Source organism: Pseudophryne corroboree, chromosome 2 (assembly GCF_028390025.1).
Source record: "Pseudophryne corroboree isolate aPseCor3 chromosome 2, aPseCor3.hap2, whole genome shotgun sequence".
Classification (NCBI taxonomy): Eukaryota; Metazoa; Chordata; class Amphibia; order Anura; family Myobatrachidae; genus Pseudophryne; species Pseudophryne corroboree.
In genome coordinates this window covers 689,795,701-689,813,031 of record NC_086445.1, presented here as the reverse complement: position 1 = coordinate 689,813,031, position 17,331 = coordinate 689,795,701, and the positions used below count along the sequence as shown (strand labels likewise).

Genomic DNA, 17,331 nt, shown 5'->3' with positions numbered 1-17,331 from the left:
CACTATTAAAACAAGGCTGATTTAATTTGGAGCACAGTATCTGAATGCTTTGTACATGGCCGAAAAACAAGTATATTCCTCACAAAACACAGCAATTTTCCAGGATACTCACACCAATAAATGAGTAGATCAGAATAAATAATGAGATCTTCTCACAGATGAATAGTCCCCACATAATAATCACAACACTAGGTCCATGTCTGTGTCCATTCAGTCTGCCTGATGGTCACATATATTTCTCTAAAGAAAACAAATACTGCATGATTACACACACAGGGCACCATGTATGCCCAGAGACAAAAGCATTACAGACATACATGTCCTGCATTATTAAATCACACATCGTTTTCTGCTAGAAGCCCCTCAGACTGTTGCTTGCAGAGAGGAGGAGCTTGCTATAAAAAAACCCTGAAACAACACTTCCAAAGCACACACACACATTAGAAATACACACACACATTTATACACACTGATGCTTCGGCTTCCTACTGCTGCAATCCCACTATGCAGCGCAGGGATATAGACACACAGACTCACCTCTCCACCATCTCTGTAGCTGTTATTATACACATATAGTTACACACACAAGCCGCTGGTAATACACCGATAAAGCAGAAACTCCCGATCCCAAACACAGTACTGAACATTTACATTGGAACATACAGGTGCACACTGCACAGATAGCCAGGCAACATGTCAGGCAGCAAATCTCCTTTCAAAAAGAGAGCCAGTCTACAGACCCCAAGTCCAGCAGGTGAGTGATGGGTGCAGGGGGCACTGTCTGGGTTCTGAGCAGAAAAGGAGAGGGGTCGCTGGATGGGTTTGTAGGTTAAAAAAATAATATGGGAATTAAAGAAAAATGTGGGTGGGGGAGAATGGGGAGAGAATAATGTATGATCTATATACAGCAATCTGAGGAGTAGTGTTCATACATGTACCCCTTGGTGTAGCCCTGTACTTTGCCCACTGTTATGTGAGAATATTAAGGCTTTGTGCGAAAGATGGCTGATAATCATACATACTCCTATTACATGTACGCAGCGCAGCCTCAGGCAGCATGAGCGGATCTTTGAAGTTCTTAACCTAATAGGACAGAATCCCCAGGGGGATGCTAAGGAAAGACGGGGGGGAATAGGCGCTGGCATGCTGCTGCTGCACACAGTAACTGACCCTGCTGGCCGGGTGATCATGCCCACTAGTACAGGTCACTATGGGGCATCACCCAGGGGGAAAGGAGAGGGAAATGGCTGGGGCGGAGCGCACAGGGACAACAGAGGGCTGCGTTACTGGGAGGAGACCTGGCGACATGATGATGATACATACTGTGTAGTGCCAAGATCAGGGACGTTTCCAGGAGGCATCTCATTAGCAGTAAGAGGACATGGTTCTGGCTTACATCGTGCCATATGGTTTATAACTGAAGTGTTGGGTCAGAACCATTATATCATTGATGCAAAAGGCCTTGTAAAATGTATTGGAAAATGTAAAAATGCACAGTTATTCTTATTATATTTTATTCATACATGGGTTCATGTACAACGGGGATAGAACAAACAACAGGTGGCCTATGCAGAGCTACAGTACATAACATATATGCATTCTGTAAACCTGCTACTTTATTATTATTATTATTATTATTATTATCCTTTATTTATATGGCGCCACAAGGGTTCCGCAGCGCCCAATTACAGAGTACATAAACAAATAATCAAACAGGAAAACAGCAACTTACAGTTGACGACAATATAGGACAAGTACAGGGTAAATAAACATAGCTACATCAGCAGATGACACTGGAATAAGTATCAGGTGGCAGAAGACTGCTGGATTTGGTGCAGTTGAAGATTATTAAAGTAAGAAAAGGATAAGCACGTGAGGGAAGAGGGCCCTGCTCGTGAGAGCTTACATTCTAAAGGGGAGGGGGAGACAGACAGGGGTGAGACAGATGGGGTACATAGAGAGCGTGGAACAGAGGTTTAGGATGAGATTTGGCTGGGTTTGGTGAAGAAGTGGGTCTTGAGAGCCCGTTTGAAGTTTTGTAGAGAGGTGGAGAGTCTGAGGGGGAGAGGTAGGGAATTCCAGAGAAGTGGTGCAGCACGTGAAAAATCTTGGAGGTAGGAGTGGGAGGAAGTAATCCGTAGGCAGGAGGGTCGGCGTGCATTAGCCGAGCAAAGAGGACGGGTGGGAGTGTAAAGCGAGATAAGATCAGAGATGTAGATGGGAGAGGAGTGGGTGAGGGCTTTGTAAGCAAGTGTGAGAAGCTTGAAATGGATTCTGAAAGGGAAGGGAAGCCAGTGAAGGTCTAGTAAGAGAGGAGAGGTGGACGTAGTGCGTTTGGTGAGGAAAATGAGCCGGGCAGCAGCATTGAGGATAGATTGGAGTGGAGAGAGGTATTTGTCAGGAATGCCAGTCAGGAGGAGATTACAGTAGTCCAGTCTGGAGATGACCAGTGAGTGGATAAGAGTCTTCGTAGCATCCTGGGTCAGAAAGGGTCTGATCCTGGAAATATTTTTTAGATGAAAACGGCAGGTTTGTGAGAGGTGCTGAATGTGTGGTTTGAAGGAGAGGGAGAAGTCAAGGATTACTCCAAGACAGCGCACTTGGGGGGTAGAGGAGATAGTAGTGCCATCAATAGATAATGAGATTGTAGGAGGTGAGGTTATGCGGGAGGGAGGGAAGATGATCAGCGCGGTCTTAGACATGTTAAGTTCAAGAAAGCGCTGGGACATCCAGGAAGAGATAGCAGAGAGACAGTTGGAGATACGAGTGAGGAGAGTAGGGAGAGGTCTGGAGAGGAAAGATAGATTTGAGTGTCATCAGCATAGAGATGATATTGGAAACCAAAAGAACTAATGAGCTTACCTAGTGAGGACGTATAGAGAGAGAAGAGAAGAGGACCAAGGACAGAACCTTGGGGTACCCCTACAGTTAGTTGAAGTGAGGGGGAGGTGGAGTCATGAGAGGAGACAGAGAATGAACGGTCAGAAAGGTAGGACGACAACCAAGAGAGGGCAGTGTCACGCAGACCAATGGAGTGAAGGATTTGCAGTAGGAGAGGATGGTCCACAGTGTCAAAAGCAGCAGAGAGATCAAGTAGAATAAGTAGAGAGTAGTGTCCCTTAGATTTAGCAGCATGGAGGTCATTGCATACTTTTGTAAGGGCAGTTTCAGTGGAGTGGAGAGGACGGAAGCCAGACTGGAATGGGTCAAGCAGTGAGTGTGAGGAAAGAAAGGAAGTAAGGCGGTTGTAGACAATACGCTCAAGGAGTTTGGAGGCAAAAGGGAGGAGAGAGATGGGTCGGTAGTTGGAGAGAGTGTTTGGATCAAGGGTAGGTTTTTTAAGAATAGGAGAGTTGAGTGCGTGCTTGATGGCAGAGGGGACAGTGCCTGATGAGAGGGAGAGATTGAGAAGGTGGGAAAGATGGGAACAAGCAGAAGAAGAGAGGTAGCAGAGGAGGCGGGAGGGGATAGGGTCAAGTGGGGAGGTGGTGAGGGGACAGGAATGAATGAGGGCCATGACTTCCTCTCCAGATGCATGGGAGAAAGATGACAGAGTTGGTGCGAGGGATGGGGAGGGTTGGTAAGGGATGGGAGAAGGCTGGTTACTGATGGTCTGGTGTGATGTGATGTCCTGACGTATGGAGTCAATTTTGGATGTGAAGTAAGTGGCAAAGTCAAGAGCAGAGAGTGAGGAAGGGAGACGAGGTGGAGGTGGGCAGAGGAGTGAGTTAAGAGTGGCAAAGAGGCGCCGGGGGTTGGAAGACTGGGAGGAGATGAGGCTCTTGAAGTATGACTGTTTAGCAAGAGAAAGGGCAGCACTGAAGGATGAGAGCATAAGTTTGAAATGGAGGAAGTCTGCCTTAGAGCGTGATTTCCTCCAGTGTCGCTCAGCAGTACGTGAGCATTTTTGTAGATATCTGGTGCATTTGGTGTGCCAGGGTTGAGGTGTTAATTTGCGAGGGTGAATAGTGGTTGGTGGAGCAACAGAGTCAAGAGCAGAAGTAAGGGAAGCATTGTATGTGGAAGTGGCTTGTTCAGGGCATGAGAGAGAGAGAATAGGAGAGAGAAGTGAGTCAAACAGGGAGGAAAGGAATGTAGTGTCAATAGCTTCAATGTTACGCTTAGTGATGGTAGCCTTAGGAGGTAGAGATGGGGAAGTCGAGAGAGATAGGTTAAAGGAGAGCAGGTGGTGGTCAGAGAGGGGAAATGGGGAGTTGGAAAAATCAGAAATATCACAGCGGTGAGTGAAGACCAGATCCAGTGAGCTCCCATTCACATGGGAGGGTGAGGAGGTCCACTGGGAGAGACCAAGTGAAGAGGTGAGGTTAAGGAGTTTAGAGGCAGGGGATTGTGTGGGGATGTCAATAGGGATGTTGAAATCGCCTAGGATAATGGTGGGAATGTCAGAAGAGAGGAAGTGAGGAAGCCAGGAAGCAAAGTTGTCGATGAATTTGGAAGCAGTGCCAGGGGGGCGGTAAATGACAGCTACTCTAAGATGGACTGGTTGGAAGAGGCGTATGGCGTGGACCTCAAATGTAGAGAATATAAGGGATGGTTCTGGTGGTATGAGTTGGTAGGAGTAACTAGAAGGTAAAAGGACCCCAACACCACCCCCATGGCGACCCCCAGGTCGGGGGGGGGGGGTGTGAATGTGAGGCCCCCAGCAGAGAGAGCAGCAGCAGAAGTAGTGTCAGAGGGCATAATCCAAGTTTCAGTAATGGCTAGTAGGTGTAGGGAGTTGGAAATGAAAAGGTCATGAGTGGGGACCAGTTTGTTACAAACAGATCTGGCATTCCAGAGGGCACAGGATAGGGGGTATGAGTTTGTGGGAGAGATGTGAATGAGATTTTCAGGGTTGCTGTAGCGATGAGGTGGGATTAACTTTGAGGGCAGGGATGATGAGAGAGTAGTGATGGTACGGGTGCCTGAGCTAGGAGGGGAAACTGCAGGAGGTGGGCAGGGAGGGAGGTCAGTGTGATGTGGATGGGGGTGTGGGGAGGTGACAGGGAAGGGAGAGAGGGAGCAGGGCTGAGTTGTGGGGTAGCAGGACCATGGGGCAGAGGTGAATGAAAGTGGGGTAACAGGAAAGGTGGGGGAAGGAAACAGAGGGATGGAGGGGAGACAGAGGAGGGGAGAGAGGAGGAGGTGTAGGAGACTAGGGGGGAAGGATAAAGATACATTATTAGGTAGACACTGAGTGATGTGGGGAGTATAAGAAAGACTTGACATAGTGTTAAGTAGGTAAATAGTTTGAGGGAAAGTGGAAGTAGGAGAGGAGACTAAGGGAATCCGAGCAGAAGAATTGCAGAAATGCAGGTGAGAAAAGCAGTGTAGGCTCAAGGGGTGTAGATTTAGTATGAAATGAGTCAAAAGCGTAGATAAAGTGGGTGCAGAAATGTATTTGGAGTGTAAGAAATGAAAGGATTGTGAGAGGTTTAAGAAGCAATGGTAATTATGTTAGTTTTTTTAAGTGTTTGCAGGTAAAATTGCATTGGTGCAGCTGTGCTTATAAAACAAAATTACAATAATACAGATACAAGCATTTGTAGGTGAAATGGATGGTTTTTGAAATGTCCAAGTAAGGTTGTTCCGTGCTATTTAATCAGATGCAACAATCAGGAGGTGAGTGATCTGAGGAGTAAGTGACTCACATTTGTTATTAGTTCTTCAGTTTTCTTTGTTTTGTTTGATTGGTGTGCTTTTGTTTTCCTTCTTTTTCACTTCGATTGAACGCTGCTGTTATGTGTCAATTTTATCACGCTTTGATAAAAATGCACGCTTAGATCAATAAATGCACAGCCAAAACGACTTTGCACAGCCTACACCATTGGACTTAAGTAGAAGACTATTACAAGTAGTGATGAGCGGATTCGGTTTTACTCGGTTTTACTCGGTTCTCAAAACGGCATCTTATTGGCTCACGGATGTCACGTGTTTTGGATAGCCAATAAGATGCCGTTTTGAGAACCGAGTAAAACCGAGTAAAACCGAGTAAAACCGAACCTCGCTCATCACTAATTACAAGTGAAACCAATAATTGAAATCTGTAACCACACCCCACCCCCACAAATGCCAGGCAATAAATTACCTTAAAAACAACAACCAGGCATTCCACAAAGATTAAACTGGGTCTATATCATTCAAAACTTAAAAAAGTACTTCAAAATCACATAATATGCAATAATGTTTCAATTGTAATTACCCAGCAGATTTAGCTTTGCATATATAGATATAGGGGGTCATTCCGAGTTGTTCGCTCGCAAGCTGATTTTTGCAGATTTGCTCACGCTAAGCCGCCGCCTACTGGGAGTGAATCTTAGCTTCTTAAAATTGCGAACAATGTATTCACAATATTGCGATTACACACCTCGTAGCAGTTTCTGAGTAGCTCCAGACTTACTCGGCATCTGCGATCAGTTCAGTGCTTGTCGTTCCTGGTTTGATGTCACAAACACACCCAGCGTTCGCCCAGACACTCCCCCGTTTCTCCAGCCACACCTGCGTTTTTTCCGGAAACGGTAGCGTTTTTTCCCACACGCCCATAAAACGGCCTGTTTCGCCCAGTAACACCCACTTCCTGTCAATCACATTACGATCGCCAGAACGATGAAAAAGCCGTGAGTAAAATTCCTAACTGCATAGCAAATTTACTTGGCGCAGTCGCAGTGCGAACATTGCGCATGCGCACTAAGCGGAAAATCGCTGCGATGCGAAGATTTTTACCGAGCGAACAACTCGGAATGACCACCATAGTGCAGCAGAATATGTTGGTGGTTGTAGTCAATTGTAATTACCCAGCAGAATTAGCTTTGCATATACTGACTTTTGGTTGCCGGATGCAGGAAGTTATTTTTTCTTTTGCAAGTCTACCACCTCTGAAGATCTGTAGGCACTAGAGACAGAGCTGGCCCTAGCCAGTGTGATGCCCTAGGCAAGATTTTGGCTGGTGCCCCTTAGCACCGCCGCTAGTTCCGCCTCTGACCCTGAACCCCTTTCCCAGGACCATCACACCCTCACCCATAGCAGTTCTCATTTTGGTGCTTCTACCACCTAGATTTTAAATATGAACAGTGCACACATTTGGTGCTCAGCCCAAAAAGGGGCATGTTCTTGCTGGGAAGGGGTATGGCCACACAAAAGTACCCGCAATTCAAATTGCGCCACATATGAAATGCTACATTGCAGTGATTTCCAGGAATACACTGTAATGTAGCATTTCATATGCAGATACAGCCGCAGTTACACACAGAATATAGGCATGCCGCATATCATTTTAATCAGCAAAAGCTGCTTGTACCCCCAGACATTCCACATGACCTAGGCATTTGCCTAGTTTGCATATGCCTAGGGCCGACTGATTATAGGGCCCAAAGGTTGGAGGTAAGCATATAGGATCTATTCTGATTATGCAGATGTGCAGGGTCACAGAACAATTTGGTAGGGAGTGGAGATGGGGACAGGAGGCGTGGAGGTGAACCGGCTCCATTTATTTATACACACGCACACACATACTATATATTGGGATATTCAATTCCAGCCGGTGAAGCTTTGGGTGATATTTCCCGATGCTTCATCGATATTGCTGCAGCGCCGGCTTATCGGGGCTAATTAGATAGCCCCCTCAGTGATACTTTTACACCCGCAGTCTGCGGGTAATTGAATATCCCCCTATATACTGATGTATTCAAAGGATAATTATGTAAAAGTAAAAAGATTACTCTAGGGCAGGCATTCCCAACCACGGTCCTCAAGGCACACTAACAGTGCAGGTTTTAGTGATATCCAGGCTTCAGCACAGGTGACATAATTAGTAGCTCAGTTATTTTGATTTAACCATCTGTGCTGCAGCCTGGATATCACTAAAACCTGCACTGTTGGTGTGCCTTGAGGACCGTGGTTGGGAATGCCTGCTCTAGGGTGGCGTTAGTTGTGTTAGTTTTGAAATATGGGATCTGGTCACAATCCGGGCAGTCGGGATCCCGGTTGTCAAAAACAGCCGCCGAAATCCTGACACTGATCAGAATGCTGTGCAACAAAAATCTTACCTATATGTTCTACCCCAGCCCTTTTAATCCTTCGAGGTCCCAAAATATATATGTCAACATATAGGGATCAAATTGAATTGGCCCCATAGGGTTTTATGTAACTGCTTCTATGTGGCTGTTCCTTAACAATGTCACAGCTGGAAGGGATGCGGTCAAGATCCCCGCCGGACGGGATCCCAACGGTCGCAATACCGACACCGGGATCCCGACCGGCACAATCCCGACATATTCTCCCTCTGTGGGTGTCCAAGACACCCATAGAGGGAGAATAAATTAGTGTGCGTTGCGCTCGCCCCCCTGTCGGGATTGTGCTGGTCGGGATCCCGGTGTCGGTATTTATGTTGGGAAGAGGGTCTCCTGCTACCCCCATTCGAAACATCACCAGATCTGATGGAACGTCAATTTTCACTTTTTGATTTATATGTCCTTTAACTTGCATCTGCGCAGAAGGACTCCTGGGTCATAAATGAATATTACAGAATAAATATATTACAGAATATAACTGGTGCTTTAGAAGTAAATTATAGCACATTGCACCTAAGCATAGCACACGTTTCCCATTTGTTCCTCATGGATCCAAATCCTGTTCCTTGTTCCCATGCCTACTGTTCATAATTTGTATCTACATAGATATGTAGATCATAAGCCCTTTCAAATGTGTCTGCCAACAGTTAACATACTGTATTTGATTTGACTGATAGTACATTGTAGTCCTGTATTTGGACATTAGATAGCATTAGCAGCATCTGCCTATGGATTTTTGGTATAAAATTTACTATTGGTCATGAAATGCAAAGCCTGGGTTTCCCTATATATATATTGTATAAGCCAGTGGTTTCAAACTTATTTGAGTCGCAGCACCCTAGAGTATTAGAATTTTTTTCACAGCACCCCTAGGCTAGTTTCTTATTGAGAAATTTAGAAAGGGTTAGGAATGAAGTAAATTGTGTTTACCATCCTTAGGCTCAGTTATGTGGTGAGGGACATGATTCACTTCTGTTTGTTCACATATTTTATTATTGGAAGCCACCAGCGCTGTTTTTGCCTATGACATTGGCCATAAGTAATTTGAATTGGTCCTGGACCACCAATCCAGGGCACCCATGCAAGTGCCATGAGGCACCCCAGGGAGTTTGAGGATCACTGATATAAGCGGGATACAATCATTAGGTTGACCACACTTAGGTCGACAGTCATTAGGTCGACCACTATTGGTCGACATGCATTAGGTCGACATGGTCACTACGAGACAAGAAAGAGGTTGGAGAATTCCTGCTGCACTGGCGCTGAGTGTAGTTGCCTTGAATTGCTTGCCTCCCTAAGATGTCACCAAACATCTAGATCCCATACAGAACAAACAACAATGTGGGAGGTATACAATCCTAGGCGCTTCAATTTAGTGGAAAATTATTATATATACAATATGTTCCTTTTATGAAATTTCTCCAATGTCCATCTTTGAATCCATCCAATGCTTGACTCCCATTCAAAGTGACGTTGTTCATAAAAAAAGAAAATACAAAAAATACAAATAGTATAAACGTTTCTTTAGAACACAGTGTAACTATTCATGTGGAGACTTTTTTCCTATTGTGAAAATGACTGATGAATGATGTTTGGTGTTTTGAAAGTGTACCCAAACTCACACAATGAGTGCTGAGATGTGCAACAAAAAGTTTTTCTCTTACGTCCTTGAGGATGCTGGGGTCCACATTAGTGCCATGGGGTATAGATGGGTCCACCAGGAGCCATTGGCACTTTAAGAGTTTGAGAGTGTGGGCTGGCTCCTCCCTTTATGCCCCTCCTACCAGACTCAGTTTAGAAAATGTGCCCGGAGGAGCCGGTCACAGCTAGGGGAACTCCTAAAGCTTCTTTAGTTTTATTTTTTTCTAAGAGTTAGTTAAGACACAGGGAGGCTGCTGGCAACAGCCTCCCTGCTTCGTGGGACTAAGGGGGGAGTAGTGTCCGCCTTGAGGGGTCTGAGCCACTATCTCCGCTGACAGGACACTGAGCTCCTGAGGGTGCTGATCGTTAGCCGCTCCAGGTGACCGCTCACTCCCACAGCATGCCGCCACCCCCTTACAGAGCCAGAAGACTTCGGTGGCGAGTGAGTCACTGGCCCCCCTGGCAAGCGGGGATCCGGTGTAAAGATGGCTGCAATAGGGTAGGGAGTGGGTCTCAGCGGTACATAGTGCGGCGCTGTGAGGGGCACCCTGAGCCAGCGCCTATACCCTACACTGGCCAGCAAGCCTGTCAGGGTCCCCGAATCGCTGCCAGCAGACATCCTCAGGCCAGTATAATAAAATGAAGAGCGGGAAACAGTGCCATGTTCGGGGGCGGAGCTTCTCCTCAGAGCAGACCCAGCAGCGTGCCTGCAGTTCCTGTACACAGACGCTGACAGGGAGAGCTGTTCCTCCAAGCAACTCCAGCTATCCTGTGCGGTACCAGGGGGTTGTAGAAAGGGGGGGAGGCTGTGTAAAGTCTGTGTAGTCTATTAAGGTATGCAGATAGCGCTGGTTGTTTTATTGGTTCTACCTCAGAAAGCACTGTGTGTGTGTGGGTTGGCTCCAATCTCTGTGTCTCTCTGTGGCATACACGGGGAAGGGGGGGGGAACTGTGTCTGACATTTCCGTGTGGGTGTATGTGGGTGTTTAATATCTCGCATAACCATGTCTAGGGACTCTGGGGGACATTTACTAAGCAGTGATAAGAGCAGAGAAGTGAGCCAGTGGAGAAGTTGCCCATGGCAACCAAGCAACACTGAAGTAACATCTATAATTTGCATACTATAGAATTATACAGAGCTGCTGATTGGTTGATGAGGCAACTTCTACACTGGCTCACTTCTCTGCTCTTATCACTGCTTAGTAAATGTGCCCCTCTGTGTCATATGCTGCAGAAGATGTTTCCTCTCAGGAGGGATCCATTCCATGTACACAGGATTGTAATGCTTTGTCTCAGATCCCTATTGTTGAGCCTGAGTGGTTAACTTCTATCAAAGGAATGATCTCTCAGATCTCTACTAGGGTAGCTAATACTGAGATTGAAACTCAGGTGTTGAAGAGGTCTATGGCAGTTTGGTCAGGCTCTGTTCCTATTCCTGCAAAATCCCCTAGCATGTTCCCACAGAAACGTGCACTTGCCCAGATTATGCAAGATGACACGGATACTGACCCTGATACTGCAGACGGTGATGGGGACGTGCTAAGGGGGGCGGCATCCCTTGCAAAGGGGGTGCAGCTCATGATTGAGGCCATTAGAGATGTGTTAAACATTACTGACCCACCACCTGAGCAGGTTGAGGAGGCTTACTTCACTGACAATAAGAAAGCCTCGCTTACCTTCCCTGCGTCTTAAGAATTAAACACTATATTTGAAAAATCCTGGGAAAACCCAGAGAAAAAATACCAGATCCCCAAAAGGGCTCTGGTTGCTTTTCCCTCCCCTGAGGAGGATAGAAAAAAATGGGAAAACCCACCCATAGTTGACGCATCAGTCTCCAGACTGTCAAATAAAGTTGTTCTACCGCGTTAAAAAAAACGGCTGATCGTAAGATTGACACAACGCTCAAATCCATATACACTGCTTCAGGGGTGGCGTTAAGTCCCACTATTGCCTGTGCATGGATTTCTAAAGCCATAGTAAAGTGGTCAGGCACATTACTAGAGGATTTGGATACAATAGATAGAAGTGACATTGAATTGTTTTTACGTAACATACAGGATTATGCGGGGTTCATGGTGGAATCCATGAAGGACCTGGGTACGCTGACTGCACGGATATCTTCCATGTCGGTCGCGGCTCGCAGGGAACTCTGGCTACGCCAGTGGTCTGCAGACGCGGAATCCAGGAGAAGTGTGGAGAACCTACCCTACACAGGTCAGGCTCTATTTGGGGAAGCATTGGATGCGTGGATTTCCACAGCAACCGCGGGTAAGTCTCCTTTCCTTTCCTCTGCTACACCTTACACGAAGAAACCATTTTCTTCAACTGCGTCGCAGTCCTTTCGGATTGCTAAGACAAAAAAGTCCAAGCCTACTACCACCTTCTTTAGAGGTGGTCGTGCAAAATCCAAAAAGCCTGCACCCGCATCCTGGGTACAGGATATTGTGTCCCAGGGGTACAGACTCAAGTTTCAAGAAATTCCACCTCACTGTTTCTTCAATTCAGGCTTGCCAGCTTTGCTGACAGACAGGGCTATCCTACAGGAAGCCATCCTAAAATTGGAAAAGTCACAGGTCATTGTCCCAGTTCCACCTCATATGCAAAACAAGCGTTATTATTCAAACCTTTTCGTGGTACCGAAACCGGATGGTTCGGTTAGACCGATTTTGAACTTGAAATCGTTGAACCCTTACCTGAGGGTGTTCAAATTCAAAATGGAGTTTCTGAGAGCAGTGATTTCAGATATGGAGGAGGGAGAGTTTCTGGTATCCCTGGATATCATGGATGCGTACCTCCACATTCCGATTTGGCCGACACACCAGGCTTACCTCAGATTTGCACTGTTAGACAGTCACTATCAATTTCAGGCACTGCCTTTCGGCCTCTCCACAGCACCGAGGGTGTTCACCAAGGTGATGGCCGAGGTGATGGTTCTTCTCCGCAGGCAGGGGGTGAACATAATCCCATATCTGGACGATCTGCTGATAAAGGCGCCATTCAGGGAGACGCTGTTACGGTACATTGTTCTCACGACTCATCTGCTCAGGGAACACAGTTGGATCCTGAACCTTCCAAAGTCCCATTTGGAGCCGACAAGGAGACTGATTGAGTGTCCTTTCCAATACACAAGTTAAAAAATACAGTACTTAAAAACAAGAAGACAAAAAAAGCAGCAATAGCAAAAACCATCCCAACTAAGGGGGTCATTCTGACTTGTTCGCTCGCTGCTGTTTATCGCAGCAAAGTGAATGGGTCTCTACTGCGCATCCGCCGGCGCCGTAGTTCGAAGGCCGTAGCTGGTATGCGATCGCCTCTGCCTGATTGACAGGCAGAGGCGATCGCTGGACGGGAGGGGGTGGAACGGCGGCCGCCGTTTCGTGGGGACCGAACGGGGGGCGGGCCGCAGCGGCTGCGTGATGTCACACGCAGCTGCTGTGGGCCGGGGAGCGATGAGTAGCTCCTGGCCAGCACGCTAAAGCTGCGCTGGCCGGGAGCTACTCTTGAAGTGCAAAGGCATCGCCGCTGTGCGATGCCTTTGCACTTCTGCGGGGGGGGCGCGGACTGACATGCGGGGCGGACTAGCCCTGTGCTGGGCGTCCCCCCGCATGTCAGGGAAGATGATCGTAGCTGTGCTAAATTTAGCACAGCTACGATCAACTCGGAATGACCCCCTAAACCTCTGAGGTATTTCTCAAAACGAAGTCCAACTTAGAGTATGCATAGAGTATTAAGTATAACAATAGGCAGATTACAGTAGATGGTAATCCTACTCAATCGCAAAATTGTAGCTTTGCATTTATGGAATTACAGTGATCAAAATTGAAGTTGACTGGCCAGAGGTTTTAAGGTTTTCCCTTCATGGATTCGGAGTCCAAAGGCTTCATAGTGTGTCAACAAGCTGGACTTGTACACCTGGTATGAGGATGTGTTTACACAGATTTTTAATGGAAGCACAGAAAGTGCTTGTTACGAATTTGTGCTCACTGGAAAACAATGGCCCTCATTCCGAGTTGATCGGTCGCAAGGCGAATTTAGCAGAGTTACACACGCTAAGCCTACGCCTACTGGGAGTGAATCTTAGCTTCTTAAAATTGCGACCGATGTATTCGCAATATTGCGATTACTAACTACTTAGCAGTTTCAGAGTAGCTTCAGACTTACTCTGCCTGTGCGATCAGTTCAGTGCTTGTCGTTCCTGTTTGACGTCACAAACACACCCAGCGTTCGCCCAGGCACTCCCACCGTTTCTCCGGCCACTCCTGCGTTTTTTCCGGAAACGGTAGCGTTTTCAGCCACACGCCCCTGAAACGCCGTGTTTCCGCCCAGTAACACCCATTTCCTGTCAATCACATTACGATCGCCGGAGCGATGAAAAAGCCGTGAGTAAAATTACTTTCTACATAGCAAAGTTACTTGGCGCAGTCGCAGTGCGAACATTGCGCATGCGTACTAAGCGGATTTTCATTGCGATGCGATGAAAAATACCGAGCGAACAACTCGGAATGAGGGCCAATGTAATAAAAAGGTTAATGTTGAGGTTAAAATCAATTACAATAAAACATTAATGAGACACACCTCTTTTGGCTCTTCTCAGTGAGGAATAAACAAGTAGTTAATGAGTAACTCTAGTTTTAAATTGGATTAGGTGACTTAAAATAAGATTTTACTTACCGATAAATCTATTTCTCGCAGTCCGTAGTGGATGCTGGGGACTCCGTCAGGACCATGGGGAATAGCGGCTCCGCAGGAGACAGGGCACAAAACTAAAGCTTTAGGATCAGGTGGTGTGTACTGGCTCCTCCCCCCATGACCCTCCTCCAAGCCTCAGTTAGGATACTGTGCCCGGACGAGCGTACACAATAAGGAAGGATATTGAATCCCGGGTAAGACTCATACCAGCCACACCAATCACACCGTATAACTTGTGATCTAAACCCAGTTAACAGTATGACAAACGTAGGAGCCTCTGAACAGACGGCTCACAACAATAACAACCCGATTTTTTTGTAACAATAGCTATGTACAAGTATTGCAGACAATCCGCACTTGGGATGGGCGCCCAGCATCCACTACGGACTACGAGAAATAGATTTATCGGTAAGTAAAATCTTATTTTCTCTGACGTCCTAAGTGGATGCTGGGGACTCCGTCAGGACCATGGGGATTATACCAAAGCTCCCAAACGGGCGGGAGAGTGCGGATGACTCTGCAGCACCGAATGAGCAAACACAAGGTCCTCCTCAGCCAGGGTGTGCCCCTGACCAAGTAGTAGCTCGGCAAAGTTGTAAAGCCGAGACCCCTCGGGCAGTCGCCCAAGATGAGCCCACCTTCCTTGTGGAATGGGCATTTATATATTTTGGCTGTGGCAGTCCTGCCACAGAATGTGCAAGCTGAATTGTACTACACATTCAACTAGCAATCGTCTGCTTAGAAGCAAGAGCACCCAGTTTTTTGGGTGCATACAGGATAACAGCAAGTCAGTTTTCCTGACTCCAGCCGTCCTGGAAATCTATATTTTCAGGGCCCTGACAACATCTAGCAACTTGGAGTCCTCCAAGTCTCTAGTAGCCGCAGGTACCACAATAAGTTGGTTCAGATGAAACGCTGACACCACCTTAGGGAGAAACTGGGGACGAGTCCGCAGCTCTGCCCTGTCCGAATGGACAATCAGATATGGGCTTTTGTGAGACAAAGCCGCCAATTCTGACACTCGCCTGGCCGAGGCCAGGGCCAACATCATGGTCACTTTCCATGTGAGATATTTCAAATCCACAGATTTGAGCGGTTTAAACCAACGTGATTTGAGGAATCCCAGGACTACGTTGAGATCCCACAGTGCCACTGGAGGCACCAAAGGGGGTTGTATATGCAGTACTCCCTTGTCAAATTTCTGGACTTCAGGAAACTGAAGCCAATTCTTTCTGGAAGAAAATCGACAGGGCCGAAATTTGAACCTTAATGGACCCCAATTTGAGGCCCATAGACACTCCTGTTTGCAGGAAATGCAGGAATCGACCGAGTTGAAATTTCTTCGTGGGGCCTTCCTGGCCTCACACCACGCAACATATTGTCGCCACATGTGGTGATAATGTTGTGCGGTCACCTCCTTCCTGGCTTTGACCAGGGTAGGAATGACCTCTTCCGGAATGCCCTTTTTTTTTTTTTTTCTTAGGATCCGGCGTTCAACCGCCATGCCGTCAAACGCACCCGCGGTAAGTCTTGGAACAGACATGGTACTTGCTGAAGCAAGTCCCTTCTTATCGGCAGAGGCCCTGAGTCCTCTGTGAGCATCTCATGAAGTTCCGGGTACCAAGTCCTTCTTGGCCCATCCGGAGCCACGAGTATAGTTCTTACTCCTCTACGTCTTATAATTCTCAGTACCTTTGGTATGAGAAGCAGAGGAGGGAACACATACACCGACTGGTACACCCCTGGTGTTACCAGAACGTCCACAGCTATTGCCTGAGGGTCTCTTGACCTGGCGCAATACCTGTCCAGTTTTTTGTTCAGGCGGGACGCCATCATGTCCACCTTTGGTCTTTCCCAACGGTGCACAATCATGTGGAAACAACTTCTCGATGAAGTCCCCACTCTCCCGGGTGGAGGTCGTGCTGAGGAAGTCTGCTTCCCAGTTGTCCACTCCCGGAATGAAAACTGCTGACAGTGCTATCACATGATTTTCCGCCCAGCGAAGAATCCTTGCAGTTTCTGCCATTGTCCTCCTGCTTCTTGTGCCGCCCTGTCTGTTTACGTGGGCGACTGCCGTGATGTTGTCCCACTGGATCAATACCGGCTGACCTTGAAGCAGAGGTCTTGCTAAGCTTAGAGCATTGTAAATTGCTCTTAGCTCCAGTATATTTATGCGGAGAGAAGTCCCCAGACTTGATCACACTCCCTGGAAATTTTTTCCCTGTGTGACTGCTCCCCAGCCTTTCAAGCTGGAATCCGTGGTCACCAGGACCCAGTCCTGAATGCATAACTGTGGCACTTTAGTAGATGAGCACTCTGCAGCCACCACAGAAGAGACACCCTTGTCCTTGGAGACAGGGTTATCCGCTGATGCATCTGAAGATGCGATCCGGACCATTTGTCCAGCAGATCCCACTGAAAAGTTCTTGTGTGAAATCTGCCGAATGGAATCGCTTCGTAAGAAGCCACCATTTTTCCCAGGACCCTTGTGCAATGATGCACTGACACTTTTCCTGGTTTTTGGAGGTTCCTGACTAGCTCGGATAACTCCCTGGCTTTCTCCTCCGGGAGAAACACCTTTTTCTGGACTGTGTCCAGAATCATCCCTAGGGACAGCAGACGTGTCGTCGGAGACAGCTGCGATTTTGGAATATTTAGAATCCACCCGTGCTGTCGTAGAACTACTTGAGATAGTGCTACTCCGACCTCCAACTGTTCTCTGGACCTTGCCCTTATCAGGAGATCGTCCAAGTAAGGGATAATTAAGACGCCTTTTCTTTGAAGAAGAATCATCATTTCGGCCATTACCTTGGTAAAGACCCGGGGTGCCGTGGACAATCCAAACGGCAGCGTCTGAAACTGATAGTGACAGTTTTGTACCACGAACCTGAGGTACCCTTTGTGAGAAGGGCAAATTTGGACATGGAGGTAA

The 17,331-nt window shown here is 47.2% G+C and overlaps 1 protein-coding gene across 1 annotated transcript in view; it reads left to right on the top strand.

Moving 5' to 3' along the window:
• Nucleotides 1-422: 422 nt before the first annotated feature.
• AMPD2 (adenosine monophosphate deaminase 2) overlaps nucleotides 423-17,331 on the top strand; it is a 253,015-nt gene continuing 236,106 nt past the window's right edge. The window contains exon 1 of the mRNA XM_063955193.1: nucleotides 423-754. Coding sequence (XP_063811263.1) covers nucleotides 694-754 — 61 coding nt within the window. The 5' untranslated portion in view covers nucleotides 423-693. The remainder of the gene's footprint in view (nucleotides 755-17,331) is intronic.